At 53.8% G+C, this 13,014-nt stretch overlaps 1 protein-coding gene across 1 annotated transcript in view; it reads left to right on the forward strand.

Moving 5' to 3' along the window:
- Positions 1–13,014, forward strand: part of IRAK2 (interleukin 1 receptor associated kinase 2) — a 44,364-nt gene that overhangs the window by 17,626 nt on the left and 13,724 nt on the right. Inside the window, exons 3-8 of the mRNA XM_040995184.1 lie at positions 3,160–3,294; positions 8,405–8,475; positions 10,230–10,421; positions 10,507–10,571; positions 11,215–11,329; positions 12,561–12,670. Of these exons, the coding sequence (XP_040851118.1) occupies positions 3,160–3,294; positions 8,405–8,475; positions 10,230–10,421; positions 10,507–10,571; positions 11,215–11,329; positions 12,561–12,670 (688 nt within the window). The remainder of the gene's footprint in view (positions 1–3,159; positions 3,295–8,404; positions 8,476–10,229; positions 10,422–10,506; positions 10,572–11,214; positions 11,330–12,560; positions 12,671–13,014) is intronic.

Raw genomic sequence — 13,014 nt, forward strand, 5'->3', positions numbered from 1 at the left:
ACAGGTCTTGGGTCATTATGATGTAGGAGGTCAAATCCAGTATAGGGAAAGCTGTTCCATGTTCCAAAAGTGTCATTTGAATGGTCTTGACTGCTCTGAGAACGTGTCAGCTTTGTAATACTAGAGGTGAGAAATTCTAAGGATTGTTGGTTGATCATGTCTACCTCACCGTGTCCACAGACCTAGGTACTTGCTGCAAACCCTGGCCAGGATGTTGGTCTACCTGTCCTACTTTCCCTCTTCTGAAGAGGTACTTGAAGTCCTCTGTTGGTTTAGATGAGCTGGCTGTCTTGTCTGGGATGTGCATCTGTGTATGTTCTATTCTTGTGTTGAGGTCAGCAGTGGTGGCCCAGTCCTGCAACGTGTGCTCTGGGTCTGGACTATGACCTGGTGTTTTCCCCTGAGATCAGGGTTTGAGCCTAATGGTCCAGTTGGGGAATCTGCTAAAACACCTTGTCTGAGAGATCCTTAGAACTGACTCTCATCTCTGCCACTTGGTAGGGTCAAGTTCAGCCTGTCTGGTACACCAGCCATCACATATACTGGTGGGTACAGTGCCTGGTCAATCCCACTCCCAGCCCCAGCTTTCACGTGAACCAGCTGGTGCTGGTGCCTCCCACAGGCCCAGCTCGTTCCTGCAGCTGTGGCCTAGTTGGGGTGATCCCAAAGAGCTCCCAACCCTAGCCTGCACCCAACCCCAGCTTTCGCATCTGCTGGCAGGTGCTGTGCCTTAGCCCAGCCCAATCTTCTCACAGCCCTGGCTCTTGCAAGCCCTGGTTGGGGCAGCCGCATGTAACCTCTGCCCTCAAGCCTGGTTCTTGCATGTGCCAGCAGATGCTGCAACCCATCCTGGCCCTGCCGGCCCCCAGTCCTAGCTGGTGGGGAAGAACTTGCTCTCTTTCTCTCCCTTTTTTTCCATAACTCTTGCCTTTTAAATAAATAATTTTTAAAAATGTAACGTAAGTCTTCACTAAGCAAAGAATATTTGATCACAGTTGAAAAAAACCTGTAATTAATAAACCAAGAGAAAAATACCATGATATATATTGCTAATGATTACACTTAACAGTGACATGTGGAGTAGTGATCTGTGGATTTTTTTTTTTTGACCGTGTGTCTTCTCTTTGTAGTCTTAACAATTTTTAAAAGAGATTTATTTATTTTTGATGGAAAGGTAGATTTACAGAGAGATGGAAAGACAAACAAAAGATCTTCCATTCACTGGCTCACTCCTCAAGTGGCCACAGTGGCTGGAGCTGAGTTGCTCTGTTCACCCGGGTCTCCCACGCAGGTCCCCAGGCTTTGTGCTGTCCTCTACTGCTTTCCCAGGCCACAAGCAGGGAGCTGGATGGGAAGTGATGCAGCCAGGACATGACTAGTGCCCATATGGGATCCCGGAGGATGCAAAGAGAGGATTTTGCCACTAGGCTATTGCGTGATGCCCAGATAAGTGGAATTTTCTCACAAGAATTCAAACATCAGACAGGAATGGTCAGCAAGATATCCCAGTTTAATGAGGCAGGGCGTCCTCCAGATTGGATGGACAGCCTCCTAGCAGAATCTACAGTCAAGTGCCCAGCATTCCGACTGAGGGAAGCAAATGACAGGTTTTAATGGCAGCAGCACACCTGCAGGCGGCTCAGGAAAGCACTGAGAGCTGGGGTATGGTCTGAATCCAGACTGGGGCTTGAGGGAACAGAGTCCACTTCTTCCCACCATTGCTTCTCCCTTCTTGCCTCAACTCCTGGGCCAAGGGTTTAAGAGGGCTCTTCTGCGGACTACTCCCTGGGGGGAAAGCCTGTGACCCCCGTGAGGCTATGGGGTCTGGGCAGGGCTGAGCAGTGTATAATCCTGGGCTGCTTCCCAGAAGAGCGTCTGAGTTTCCCAGATGCCCTGTTGTCCTTAGGTCCCTCCCACATACGGGTCTAACTTCCCACCTAGCGCAGAACCCTCAAATAATCGTTTAACGTTTGGTGTGGAGTCTTAGGGTTTTTTCCTTAGGGTTTTTTCTCCGCATAAATAGTTCTGTCCTGGGCCCAGTGCCATGGCCTAGCGGCTAAAGTCCTCACCTTGAATGCATCAGGAGCCCATGTGGGCACCAGTTCTAATCCCAGCAGCCCCGCTTCCCATCCAGCTCCCTGCTGGGAAAACAGTCGAGGACGGCCCAAAGCCTTGGGAACCTGCACCTGTGTGAGAGACCTGGAAGGAAGTTCCTGGCTCCTGGCTTCAGACTGGCACAGCACCGGCCGTAGCTGTCACTTGGGGGGTGAATAATTGGATGGAAGATCTTCCTCTGTCTCTCCTCTCTGTAAATCTGACTTTGCAATAAAAATAAATAAATCTTTCAAAAAATAGCCCTGTCCTAGGCATATTGCACCAAAATCTAATAATTCTGCTGGAAATGAAGACTGCGTTTTATAAACTATTTGGTGAGAGATGTGGAGGGGCAGTCAGGGCTGCAGTAGGAGGGAGGGATAGAGCTATGTCCCCCTCCTCTGGGACGGGGTGGCCGAAGGGAACGCACCGTCACAGGACGTGGTGTCCTCAGGGGCTGTGTGATCTCTGTCCCTCTTGCAGCCTTGGCTGTGTGAGCTCGGGCTAGCCGGTCGGGCTGGAAGGCGTGGCGGCTACGAGGGTTTAAGAGAAGGGTAGCTGGGCCTGACCTCGGACCTGCGTGGGTGGAGCTGATGTTGGAGGGGAAGCGGATGGTTCCTGTCCACAAAATGGTTCCCTGCTGTGAAAGGGAGGCTGGGGGCCAGCCAGGATGGTCACACACGGGGACTGGAGGAGCACTAAGAGGCAGGCACGTGACTGACGGGGCCATGTGACTGCTGTATTCTCTGCTGTCCATCCTCGCCTGCCTGCCTGCCACAGCCCTGTGCAGGAGATGCGCAGATGCTACCATTGCCCTCTTCCTCTCCTGCAGGGGACACAGGCTCAGAGCAGGAAGTGAGCCTGACTGTGGTGGCCAGGAGCTGGATCCTCACAGGAGACGCAGGTCCACTGCCTTGTTCCCAGGTGGAAAAGTTGAGGCCCCGGGAGGGAACTTGCCAGGTGCCCTGGGAATTGGTATGGGACCAGGCTAGGGAGCCCGGTCCCTGGTGAGCGCACCTGCTACCCATCTCACGGCATGACAGCCTTCTCCCCACCTTGTTTCAGGGCAGCCTGCTCTGGAATCCGGATCTTCTAGCTCAACCTTTCTTCAGCCTGCAACGCCAGGGAGGCCTGAGAGAAGCACTGGGGATGGACAGGAGAAGGGGCAGCCCGTGGGGCCGGCCGGCCAGCCACAGCCAGGTATTTTCAATTTAGTTGTTGACTTCAAGGAAGTGTATTTAAGGCATTGGTTTATCTATAAGCATTGGCAGTGACAACAGGAGATGGTCACAGCATCCAGTCCCGTGAGCAGCCCTGTGGGTGTGCGTATCTGTGGGGACAGGTTCGTAAGTCGGAGAGTTAGACCAGCAGGGAAATCAGCTAACAGTAATACACCCCACTTGTAAGCGTATTGATGTGTTTAATACCCAGCTGACTGCATGAGCTGGATCGCGTTCCCATTTCACAGATGAGGAGCCTGAGCAAGGACAGGCTGTACAAGCTGGCCCAGGTTGTCCACTCCCATTCCCTTCTGAACCTATCTGTGGGCTCTGGATTGGTGCCTGGAAGCCACTCTGCTCTCTGCAGGCTGGCAGGGCCGAGCCTCGAGCTGTGTAGAGGGAGGGCAGGGCTGCCGCCCACAGCCAGCTGCTTCGTCTCGCGTGCGGTGCTCGTGAGGCGGAGCGTTGGCTCAGGGTCACACAAGAACGAAGTGGCTCTCAGCCCTGACCCTCACCACGACTCGTACAAAGGTTCTCACAAAAGCCCATGGGAAAAGTGGAATTAAAACTAAGTTGGTCTGGCCCAGAGGATTTCGATGCCCATAAAACGAGGGTTCTTCACAGAGTTCATTAAAAATGTGGTATGAAAAAAAGTGTATGTCAAAATGATTCTGTACCAGAGCAGAACCTTCTGGGACCAGTGTTGTGGTGTAGTGGTTAAAGCTGTTACTTGCAGTGCTGGACCAGCCAAAGCCAGGAGCTTCATTTGTGTCGTCCATGTGGATGCAGGGGCCTAAGAGTTTGAGCCATCCTTCACTGCTTTCACAGGTCATTAGCAAGGATGAGAACAATTGGGACTCAGACTATGCCCATATGGGGTGCTGGCATCACAGGTGGTGGCTTTACCCACTGTGCTACATGCTGATCCCTTGAATTACATTTTCTGTGAAACCTAGGAAATCCCTATGCTGCTTTCCTAGAGCCTTCCTGACAACATCTGGTTTGTCTTCATCCCTTGGTGCCCTGACAGGGGCTCAGGGCGCACTCAGTCAGGGGACTGTCTCCTCCTGCAGCCTCCCTGGATGCAGGTCCTGAAGCCAAGGTCAGCGTGGCCAAGGTGTGTATAAGGGGCCCTCGTGTCACCTGTCCTGTGCTGGAATCCCAGCGGAGTTGCTCACAGCTGCTTTCTGTGTGACCCGAGCATTCCCAGAACCCGTTCGGTGTCCTGGTAACAAGGCCTGGCACACCTCTGCGCTGTTGCGGGGCTAAGCTCTTTATGTGTTAGCTGGTGCTAGGAATGTTCTGGATGCCCAGGTAGGTGGGGCCTAAAAAAATAATTCAAGGTTAGGAATCTGGATTATTTCCAGTAGCTAAAGATTGTTAAAAGGAAAAAAAAAAAAAAAAAAGAGGTGCAGACTTCTGAGTAGCAGTTAAAGGTAAAGTGCAGTGGCGGTGTATCCCCACAGCCCAGCCGTGAACACGGGAGCACCATGGAGCGTAGGCAGGACAGAGGCCACGGGGTGGCAGTTTCGTGGCTGGCCCTTATCTGAGTTCCCATGAAACAAGTCTGGAGGCTGTGTCCCCATTGACCTATTGACCTTTGCACTGTGGACTGTCTCAGATGGCCCTGGGAGCCTGTGTGCCCTGGCAGAGCGATCGGTAACTATACTCAGCAGACAGGAAGTCCATTGTCTATGATCTGCCCAGACTGCAAACAGCAGAGGCCTGGGCGATGTCATTAGGTCATCTGCAGCTGAGTGCTCTTGGGAAAGCCCCGGAAAACCCCAGTCACTTCAGCACACTGCCTTTCCTGTCCGCATACCTGCCCTGGCACGACTCCACTTGTGGCTGGTGCTGTCATGGTGGTATTTTCCGTTTGAAAGGCGGAGTTAGAGAGAGAGCAGGAGAGAGCTTTCATCTGCTGGCTCAGTCACATGACTGCAGGCAGTGAAGCTGGGTTAGGTCAAAGCAGGAGCCTAATGCTCTCTCTGGTCTCCCATGTGGCTGCAGGGACCAAGTGCTTGAACCAGGCTCTGATGGTTTCCCAGGTGCGTCTGCAGGGAGCCAATAGGCTACTGCGCCGGGCCTGTCACTTTTCTTTTATGATGGTAGATTTTCATTGTGTGAGAACAAAAGCTGAGAAAGCAGTACTGTGAAGCCCCCTTCCCAGCACCTTGGTGCCTCGTGCAGCTCTTCTTGCTTTGTCTGCTGTCCTGACCCACTTCTAGCCCTCTGTAGATGATTAAGACATATCTGTATGGAAAGTTCCAGACATGCACGAAGCCAAGGCTGTGATGAGTGCCATGCCTCCAGGCTCTGAAATCCTGACCCACATGGCGGATTTCTCACCATCGAGTGCCCTGGTGTTCATGGGAGGATGGTTCCAGCATGCTAAACGCTCAAGTTCCCTATATGAAATGTTGCAGTGTTTGCCGGGAGCCTGTGTGAATCCACCTGTGGGCTTTGAATAGTCCTTGTGGCTTTATAATATTTGAAACAGTGCTGATGCCCCATAAATGGTGTTTGTGCTGAACTGTGAAGTGAATGACTACAAGGGGGGTGTCTGTGCTGCTTTGGTACAGACAAGGTGTTTCATTAAAAATAGTTAAAACATGCCACTTGTGTAGGAGACCAGGATGGAATTCCAGGTTTTTGGCTTCTTCTGTCTGGCCCAACTCCAGCTTTTGGGGCCTGGACGAGAAAGGGCAGAGGGGTCTTCCACCTGCTGGATCATTCCCCAAATGCCCACTATGGCCAGGCCACAATCAAGCCAGGATCCAGAAACCCCAGCCGGGACTCCCCCAGGGGTGGAGGGACTCCACTCGAATCGTCGCCTGCTGTGTCTCAAGACAGGCTCTGACAGGAAGCCGAGAGCACCTGGGTGGGGTGTGAGGTCGAGGCAGACCCTCAGCTGCTGTGCTGACCCCAGCCCCGACAGTTCTGAACATTTCAGTCCAAGGGTGTGAACCTGCAGACACAGAGATCCGGCTGATCTACACCGCAGCAGTGAGATTGCCCCTCTCCTGTTCTGCGTTTCCTTTGGACACTGAGTTGGGGCTCGCTGGGGGATCCCCTGCATTCCTCCAACAGTGACCCAGGAGGATTTGGAGCTGATGAGACCCCGAGGGGGTGAGGGATGGTGAACAGATCTGGAACGAGGGGCTCATGGTTCCTGTATGATTTGTCAGCCTTGTGGTCTTGGTTCAAATCTTATTTTTTTCTCAGGGACTAACAGATTCAGCCCTCCTATGAGGGCTTGAATCCATGTGTTGTGTAATATTCTTGAACTGTTGGAAGACCCCTTGTATGCAGGTCTTTAAAATTTCTGTGCCGAAACAAGTTTATCTTTCAATTCCATTTTCCAGTTATTTTCCAAAGTATGGTAGTGTTTTGCAGAAATAGCCTTGATCAGTACATCACACACACACAAAACCTAAGGCCGAATGCCTGCTGTCGCCTCCTGAGCAAGGCCCAGACACTGATTCTGGCGAGAGTCATGAGACATGGAGAATGGAGCTGGAGGAGGCAGGACGGAAATCACTTGGTCTTGGAGCAGCGGCTCCCCAGGTGGGCCCTGTCCTCCTGCAGGCTGTGAATAGCTGGGAGCTGGAACAAATACATGCCATGTGCACAAGACCTGGGGATGGCCTGGGTGTCATGGCTTCAAACAAAGCCACGTGCATGAATGCATGACAGGTGAATTCAAGTTGATGCCAGAAAATATCAGATAGCTCATGGTGAGGCAGCACCAAGACGTGGCCAACAACCCAGAGAGGAGTGACAATGATGGCCTTGTGGGGCACGGGTCCTGAGAGGGCAGCTGTCCCAGGCACAGCATGGCCCACACCCAGAGGGAGGCTTGCATCTGGCAGTGGACCTCAAGAAGGGACCCCTGAGAAGCGGACCCCCAAGAAGGGTGAAAGGGACAGGAGGGATCATGCTGCACCAGGAGTGGAAAGGTCTGGGCTGAGTTCTGTGTGTCCTGTCCTGTTCTCAGTGTCTGGGACAGCGGCTAGGGGGACTTTGGGCCTGACTGCAGGTGCAGGGGTGGCCTGGGGCCAGCAGGAGCCGGGCCTGGCAGTGAGGCTGCTGGTGCTTGTGGGTCTGTAGCATCCATTGTTGCCTGGGTGTAGGGTTTGGCAAGGCTGCTTCTGTTTCGCTGTGGTGCTGTTTTTTGACTGCTGAATTAGCAGGGCAAAGTTCAAGTTCATCTATCCCTTTCCTGGTGCAGTAAACCAGACATATCCGTAGCAGGTGGATTTCTCTGCCAATCTTGGCATCACGGCCAGGTTCGCTGGGAAAGGTTGGGTCGTCCCCAGTTGCTCACAGTCTGTCCCTGCTCAGGGGCCACCTAAATGCTTCTAGATAGTGATGTCTGAAGTTTCTGACCTTTGGCCGAGGCCTGCTGCTCATGGCCAGCCTGCCCAGTCAGGCTTCAAGTTCACCTTCATGTTGTGTCTGAGGAGGAAACTAGGCCATCTCTATGTTTCACCTGCTCCTGAACTGGTCGTCATGGAGGGACTGAGGGCATGGCCTCTGGAGCCAGTGACCATGCATCTGAGAAGTCAGGTAACTGTGCGCCTCCTTGTGCCATCTGCAGAGGAGTTAGTCACGGTGCAGAGAGCCAGGGCGGGCGGCAAGGGGTTGGTGCCTGCCGGATGCCGCTGGTTGCCAGTAAGTGGACCTGCATGCCTCTATCTGCCTGGATTGTTTCCCTCAGTCCCTGCAAACCCAGACCAGCCCCGTCTCTGGCTGCTGCCAGCTTTGCTGCCGTATCCTCAGAGGATGGTCATTGCCCTATCTGCTTCCAGGGAGGTTTCTGGAAAGCAGACTTAGTCGCTAGTTTGCGTCCATGTGCTTGGCTGGCCACCAGGAGATGCACCTAGTGGGCAGGGTTGGCTGTCACATGGTTTCCCATTGGAATCCCACTCCTGTGGCCCTGGGTGGGAGGTCACCGCCATAGGACCCCTGCTGGGACTGCCCCAAGGCTTGAACAGGTGAGCCTTGTGGGGCACATTCGCTAGAGATGGGGAGTAGCCCCCCCCATTCATCTCCAGGTCACGTCTTGACCCACTGTACCCTCTTTGCAGGATCTGCTTCCACTGGAGCCCAGCAGGCCTTTTTCTCACCTCCTTTTGAAGAGGACCCCTCGGATTCTAAGGTAACCTACTGTCTGTCGGGCTCCTGCAGAAGTGCCAAGTCCTTTCCCCGGGACTGAGGGGCTGATGGGGCTTGAGAGGGGAGATCCGATCCTGACGGCAGTGTCTTGCCCCTCGGCCAGGGGCTGGCGAAACAGGCTGTGCTTCGTGAAAATGTGTGATTTTTCTCTCTTTCTTTCTCTCTTTCTTTCTTTCTGATTTATTTATTTTTATTGAAAGATTTACAGAGAGAAGGAGTGACAGAGAAAAAGGTCTATCTACTGGTCTATCTACTGGTCTATCTACTGGTTCACTGCTCAGGTGACCACGATGGCCAAAGCTGAGCTCATCTGAAGCCAGGAGCCAGGAGCTTCTTCCAGGTCTCCCATGTGCTTTGGGCCATTCTCGACTGCTTTCCCAGGCCACAATCAGAGAGCTGGAAGGGAGGTGGCTGGAACTAGTCTTGTCCAAAGCCAGGAGCCAAAAGCCAGAAGTTTCTTCCGTGTCTCTCATGTGAATGCAGAGACCCAAGCCCTTGAGTCATCCTCCACTGCTTTTCCTAGACCAATAACAAGGAGCTATATGGAAAGTGGGACAGCCAGGACTCAACCAGTGCCCATATGGGATGCTGGCACTGCAGGTGGCGGCTTTACTTGCTATGCCACAACACCAGCTCCAGGAAATATTTTCTTCAGTCTTTAATGTTTACCTGTTTTTATTCTGGTTTTTGAATAATTAAAATATGTTTGTGGCCAGAGAAATGTTGTGTCTGTGGCTTTGGGGAAGATGCCAGCTCTGCTTGAGTCTGGTTAAGGAAGACTGCAGCGGGGCTTGGGGTTTAACAGTCAATCAAAGATGTTGTGATAACTTAGGGGAGGGATGGTGGCTGAAACGCCAGAACCGTGTGGACAGTGTGATCTTGGGGTTTTGTTTAAAAGAGTTATTTATTTATTTTCAAGATAGAGAGGGAAGGAACTTATGTCCACTGGTTCCTTCCCCAAATGGCTACAGTGGCCAGGACCCAGAAACTCCATCCAGGTCTCTCACATGGGTGCAGGGTTCCAAGCACTTAGACCATTTTCTGATACTTTCCCAAGCGCATTAGCCAGGGAGCTGGATGCTGGATTTTTTTAAATTTATTTTTTTTATTATAAAGTCAGATATACAGAGAAGAGGAAAGACAGAGAGGAAGATCTTTGGTCCAATGACTCATTCCCCAAATGGCTGCAACAGCTGGAGCTGAGCCAGTCTGAATCCAAGGGCCAGGAGCTTCTTCCGGGTCTCCCACACGGGTGCAGGGTCCCAAGCCCTTAGGCCATCCTTGACTGGTTTCCCAGGCCACAAGCATGGAGCTGGATGGGAAGTGGATATGAACCAGTGGCCACGAGGGATTCTGGCACATGCCAGGTGAGGACTTTAGGCATGAGGTTGCTGTGCTGGGCCCATTTGCTAGATTTGAAGGTGGTAGCTTAACTCAGTATTCTGTAGTGCCAGCCCTGGCTGGGCAGTTCTTTTAGCTGAGAGTAAAAGAAATATCACCGTGTGCCAGGAATACTCCATCCCAATGTTCCAAGTTAGCCTGCAGCAGCTGAGGACGCTGAGGTCAGGAAGGCCTGCTGGACAGGGCCGTGTGGGCTGGGGTTTGAGCTGAGCCTTCCCATGGCCTTCTGTCCTTCTCTGGATCCTGTGTCCCCCTGCCCCTCGGCTCCGGTGTGCCTGGCACCTGGGGCTGGGAAACAAGGTCAGGGCCGCAGCTGTGTCTTCTCTGGCTCCCCAGGACTCCAGCACTTCCGCTCCTCAGCAGGAACTGTTGCTCCCAGCTGAGGACAGCCTTTTCTGGAGGGAGGTGGACGTGGTCCAGGCGACCCAGGACTTCAGCGAAAGCCACCGCATCAGCCATGGGAGCTTTGCTGACATCTACCGAGGACAGAGGCACGGGAAGCCATTTGTTTTCAAGACCCTCCGAGAGGCAAGTGCCTGTGTCTGGGGGCTGGGGGGGTTGTGGAGGGCGCCCAGGCAAGTCAGGAGTGTCATGTCCCCGTCTTTCTCCACAGGGCACCTGCTCAAGTCCAGGGTCAATTGAAAGATTCTTCCAGGCAGAAATAGAAATGTGCCGCAGGTGAGCCTCTCCCCTGGCAGCACTTTGCTTAGCTGTGAGGGCAGAAGGCCTACGAGTTGTGCTTGCTGGGTGAGGGGATGCCAGAAGCACCGTGTGGCGTCCAGCTCGTGTGTCCCTCATCGGGACACCATAACTTGGGAATTGCTTCCAGGTAGGGATGTGGGAGCACAGACAGTCCACCTGTCCCACCCCGGGCTGCAGGCTGTTGAGGGCTGCGCCGGGATTCAGACCCGTGTGGTCCTGCTCCAGCATCTGCCAGGTGGGGGGCATCCCTAGAGGTGGAAGAGCCAGGTGGGGAGGGGTCCCTAGAGCTGGAATGGCCAGGTTGGGGAGGTCCCTAGAGGTGGAAGGGCCAGGTGAAGCAGGGGATTTGGGGCACAGTACAAGAGGATTGCAGAGAATAACGAGCTGTGAGCCACACAGGTATGGGAACTGCTCATTCTGTGGCCTCTGCTGCTGTGTAGAGAGGACATGGTTGGTGGGTCAGCAAAACTGGGGAGGCACGCAGTTTGCTTTTTCTCCTCCGGGTCCCTGCAGAGCCTGTGGCACCTGGTGCTTCTCAGTGGCCTTGGGGGTTAGAGTAAGGCCCCTCCCCCCTTGATCACTGGGTGTCTGATTGCTGTGCACTGGTGCTGCGTTTCAGGTGCCGCCACCCCAGCGTCTTACCTCTGCTGGGCTTCTGCACGGGCAGAGCGTTTCACAGCTTGATCTACCCCTACATGGCTAACGGCTCTCTACAGGACAGGCTGCATGGTCAGGTAAGGGCCTGGCTCACGGTCTGGGAACTGGGCCAAGTGGCGTGGAAGGTAAAGGACCTTGGCTGGTCCAGAGGAGACGGGAAGAGATGGATCTGGCTGGACATGCACAGGGAAAACCTGTCCTAGAAGTTACTGGACAGTGGGCATTTCATCTGAGTGAGCACAAAGGGGCCTGTAGCACTGAGCTTGATCGGCATGGTTCTGAGGGTTAGCCAGTGCAGCAGCACAGGAAGGAAAAGAGAGAAGAGGTCAGGCGCACAGAAACGTGTGTCCGTGCAGGGTCTCAGGTGCCCTGTGGGGGCAGCTGTTGCCAGATGCCCTCCTGGGCCTGCAGAATGTTCTCTCGTGACTAACTCCCATTAAACATTTTGAGAGAGGTCTCCTGCTAACACAGTTCTCAGAAAGAGAGGAGGCATTCCTCCATGCCAGCACCCTGGCTTCTCTTGGCTGAGAGTAGATAAAGCAGTGTGTGACTTGCCGTGACAGAAGCCCCACCCACCGTGATGCTGTCAGGCTGAGCCCGCCCCTGGAGTTCTCTCACTGTGTCGAAGAGGAGTCTCAGGCGTGAGGCACCAAGTGCTTGCCCCAGAGGACTGCAGCTGGCAAGTGTAGGAGCCAAGGTTTAAATTGGGTCTGTGTGGCTCCTGATTTCGGTTTCTAAGAAATCTGCGAGCTGGGATTTGTGCAAGCTGCTACTTGGAGCATGTGGGAGCCAAGGCAGGGCTCGAAGGATAGGTGGTTGGCCGTGGAGAAGCAGTCTTAGAACAAGAGCAGCAGTGCCTGGGGACAAGAGGGAAGCTTCAGCTCCCTTCCCCACCAGCCCTTTGGGAGATTCCCCACAGCAGGTGGTGCCACCTCCTTTCCCAGCCTGCCCTTCCTGGAGGGACTTTGCAGGTGCCCCTGGAGCAGTCATGATGGCTGGGCACCTGCGGTGTGGCAGGTGAGCTGCTTCCTGCATCAACTGCTGGTGTCCTTCCAGGAGCCCGGAACCATGGGCACACTGGTGTCCTTGTCACTCCCAGGAAAGCTGAGGCTCAAAGATGCAAGTTCCTCTTGAGGTCTGCATCACTAGCAGTGTCTGACATCCCGTCCCACGGTCCTGGGGCAGGGAGCTGGGCTTCCCTTGTTGCCTAGGACACTAGGGCAGGGGCAGAGACAGGCTCAGAGTCTTGTGTGACTTCCTAAGGTCACAGGGGTGAGGCTTTCCTCCTTTTTTTTTTTCTTGTTTTAGGGTAGCTCAGACCCCCTCAGCTGGCCCCAGCGCATCGGCATCTGCTCTGGGCTGCTTAGGGCTGTCGAGTACCTGCATGGCTTGGATGTTATCCACAGCAACATCAAAAGGTGACCATGGTGCTGAGCCCTGCTCAGCCGCTCTAAGTCCTCTCTCTCCCCTCCCCATCCTGCATCTTTGCCTTTCTTGCCCCAAGCCCCTGAGCCAGGTATCTCATTTCGTTTCCTGCTCTGCGTTTGGAGGTCAGTGTTGGTGGGTGGGTGTTTGCAAGCTCCATCGCAGGGTCTGCCCACCTGTTCCCACATTTTTGGTCTCTACGTTCTGGGCTGGTCCCCACAAGATACACCCTGGCATGTGTCACTGTGCACCTGTCCTTGCCTGGCGCTCTCTTGGCCCTTGGGGGAGGGATATCTGTCGAGCCCCCAGGATTTTGAGCTGCTTGTTCAGGCTTTTC

The sequence above is a fragment of the Ochotona curzoniae genome, unplaced genomic scaffold (genome assembly GCF_017591425.1).
Source record: "Ochotona curzoniae isolate NIBS_2020 unplaced genomic scaffold, NIBS_Ocur_1.0 contig_908, whole genome shotgun sequence".
In the NCBI taxonomy this organism is placed as follows: domain Eukaryota; kingdom Metazoa; phylum Chordata; class Mammalia; order Lagomorpha; family Ochotonidae; genus Ochotona; species Ochotona curzoniae.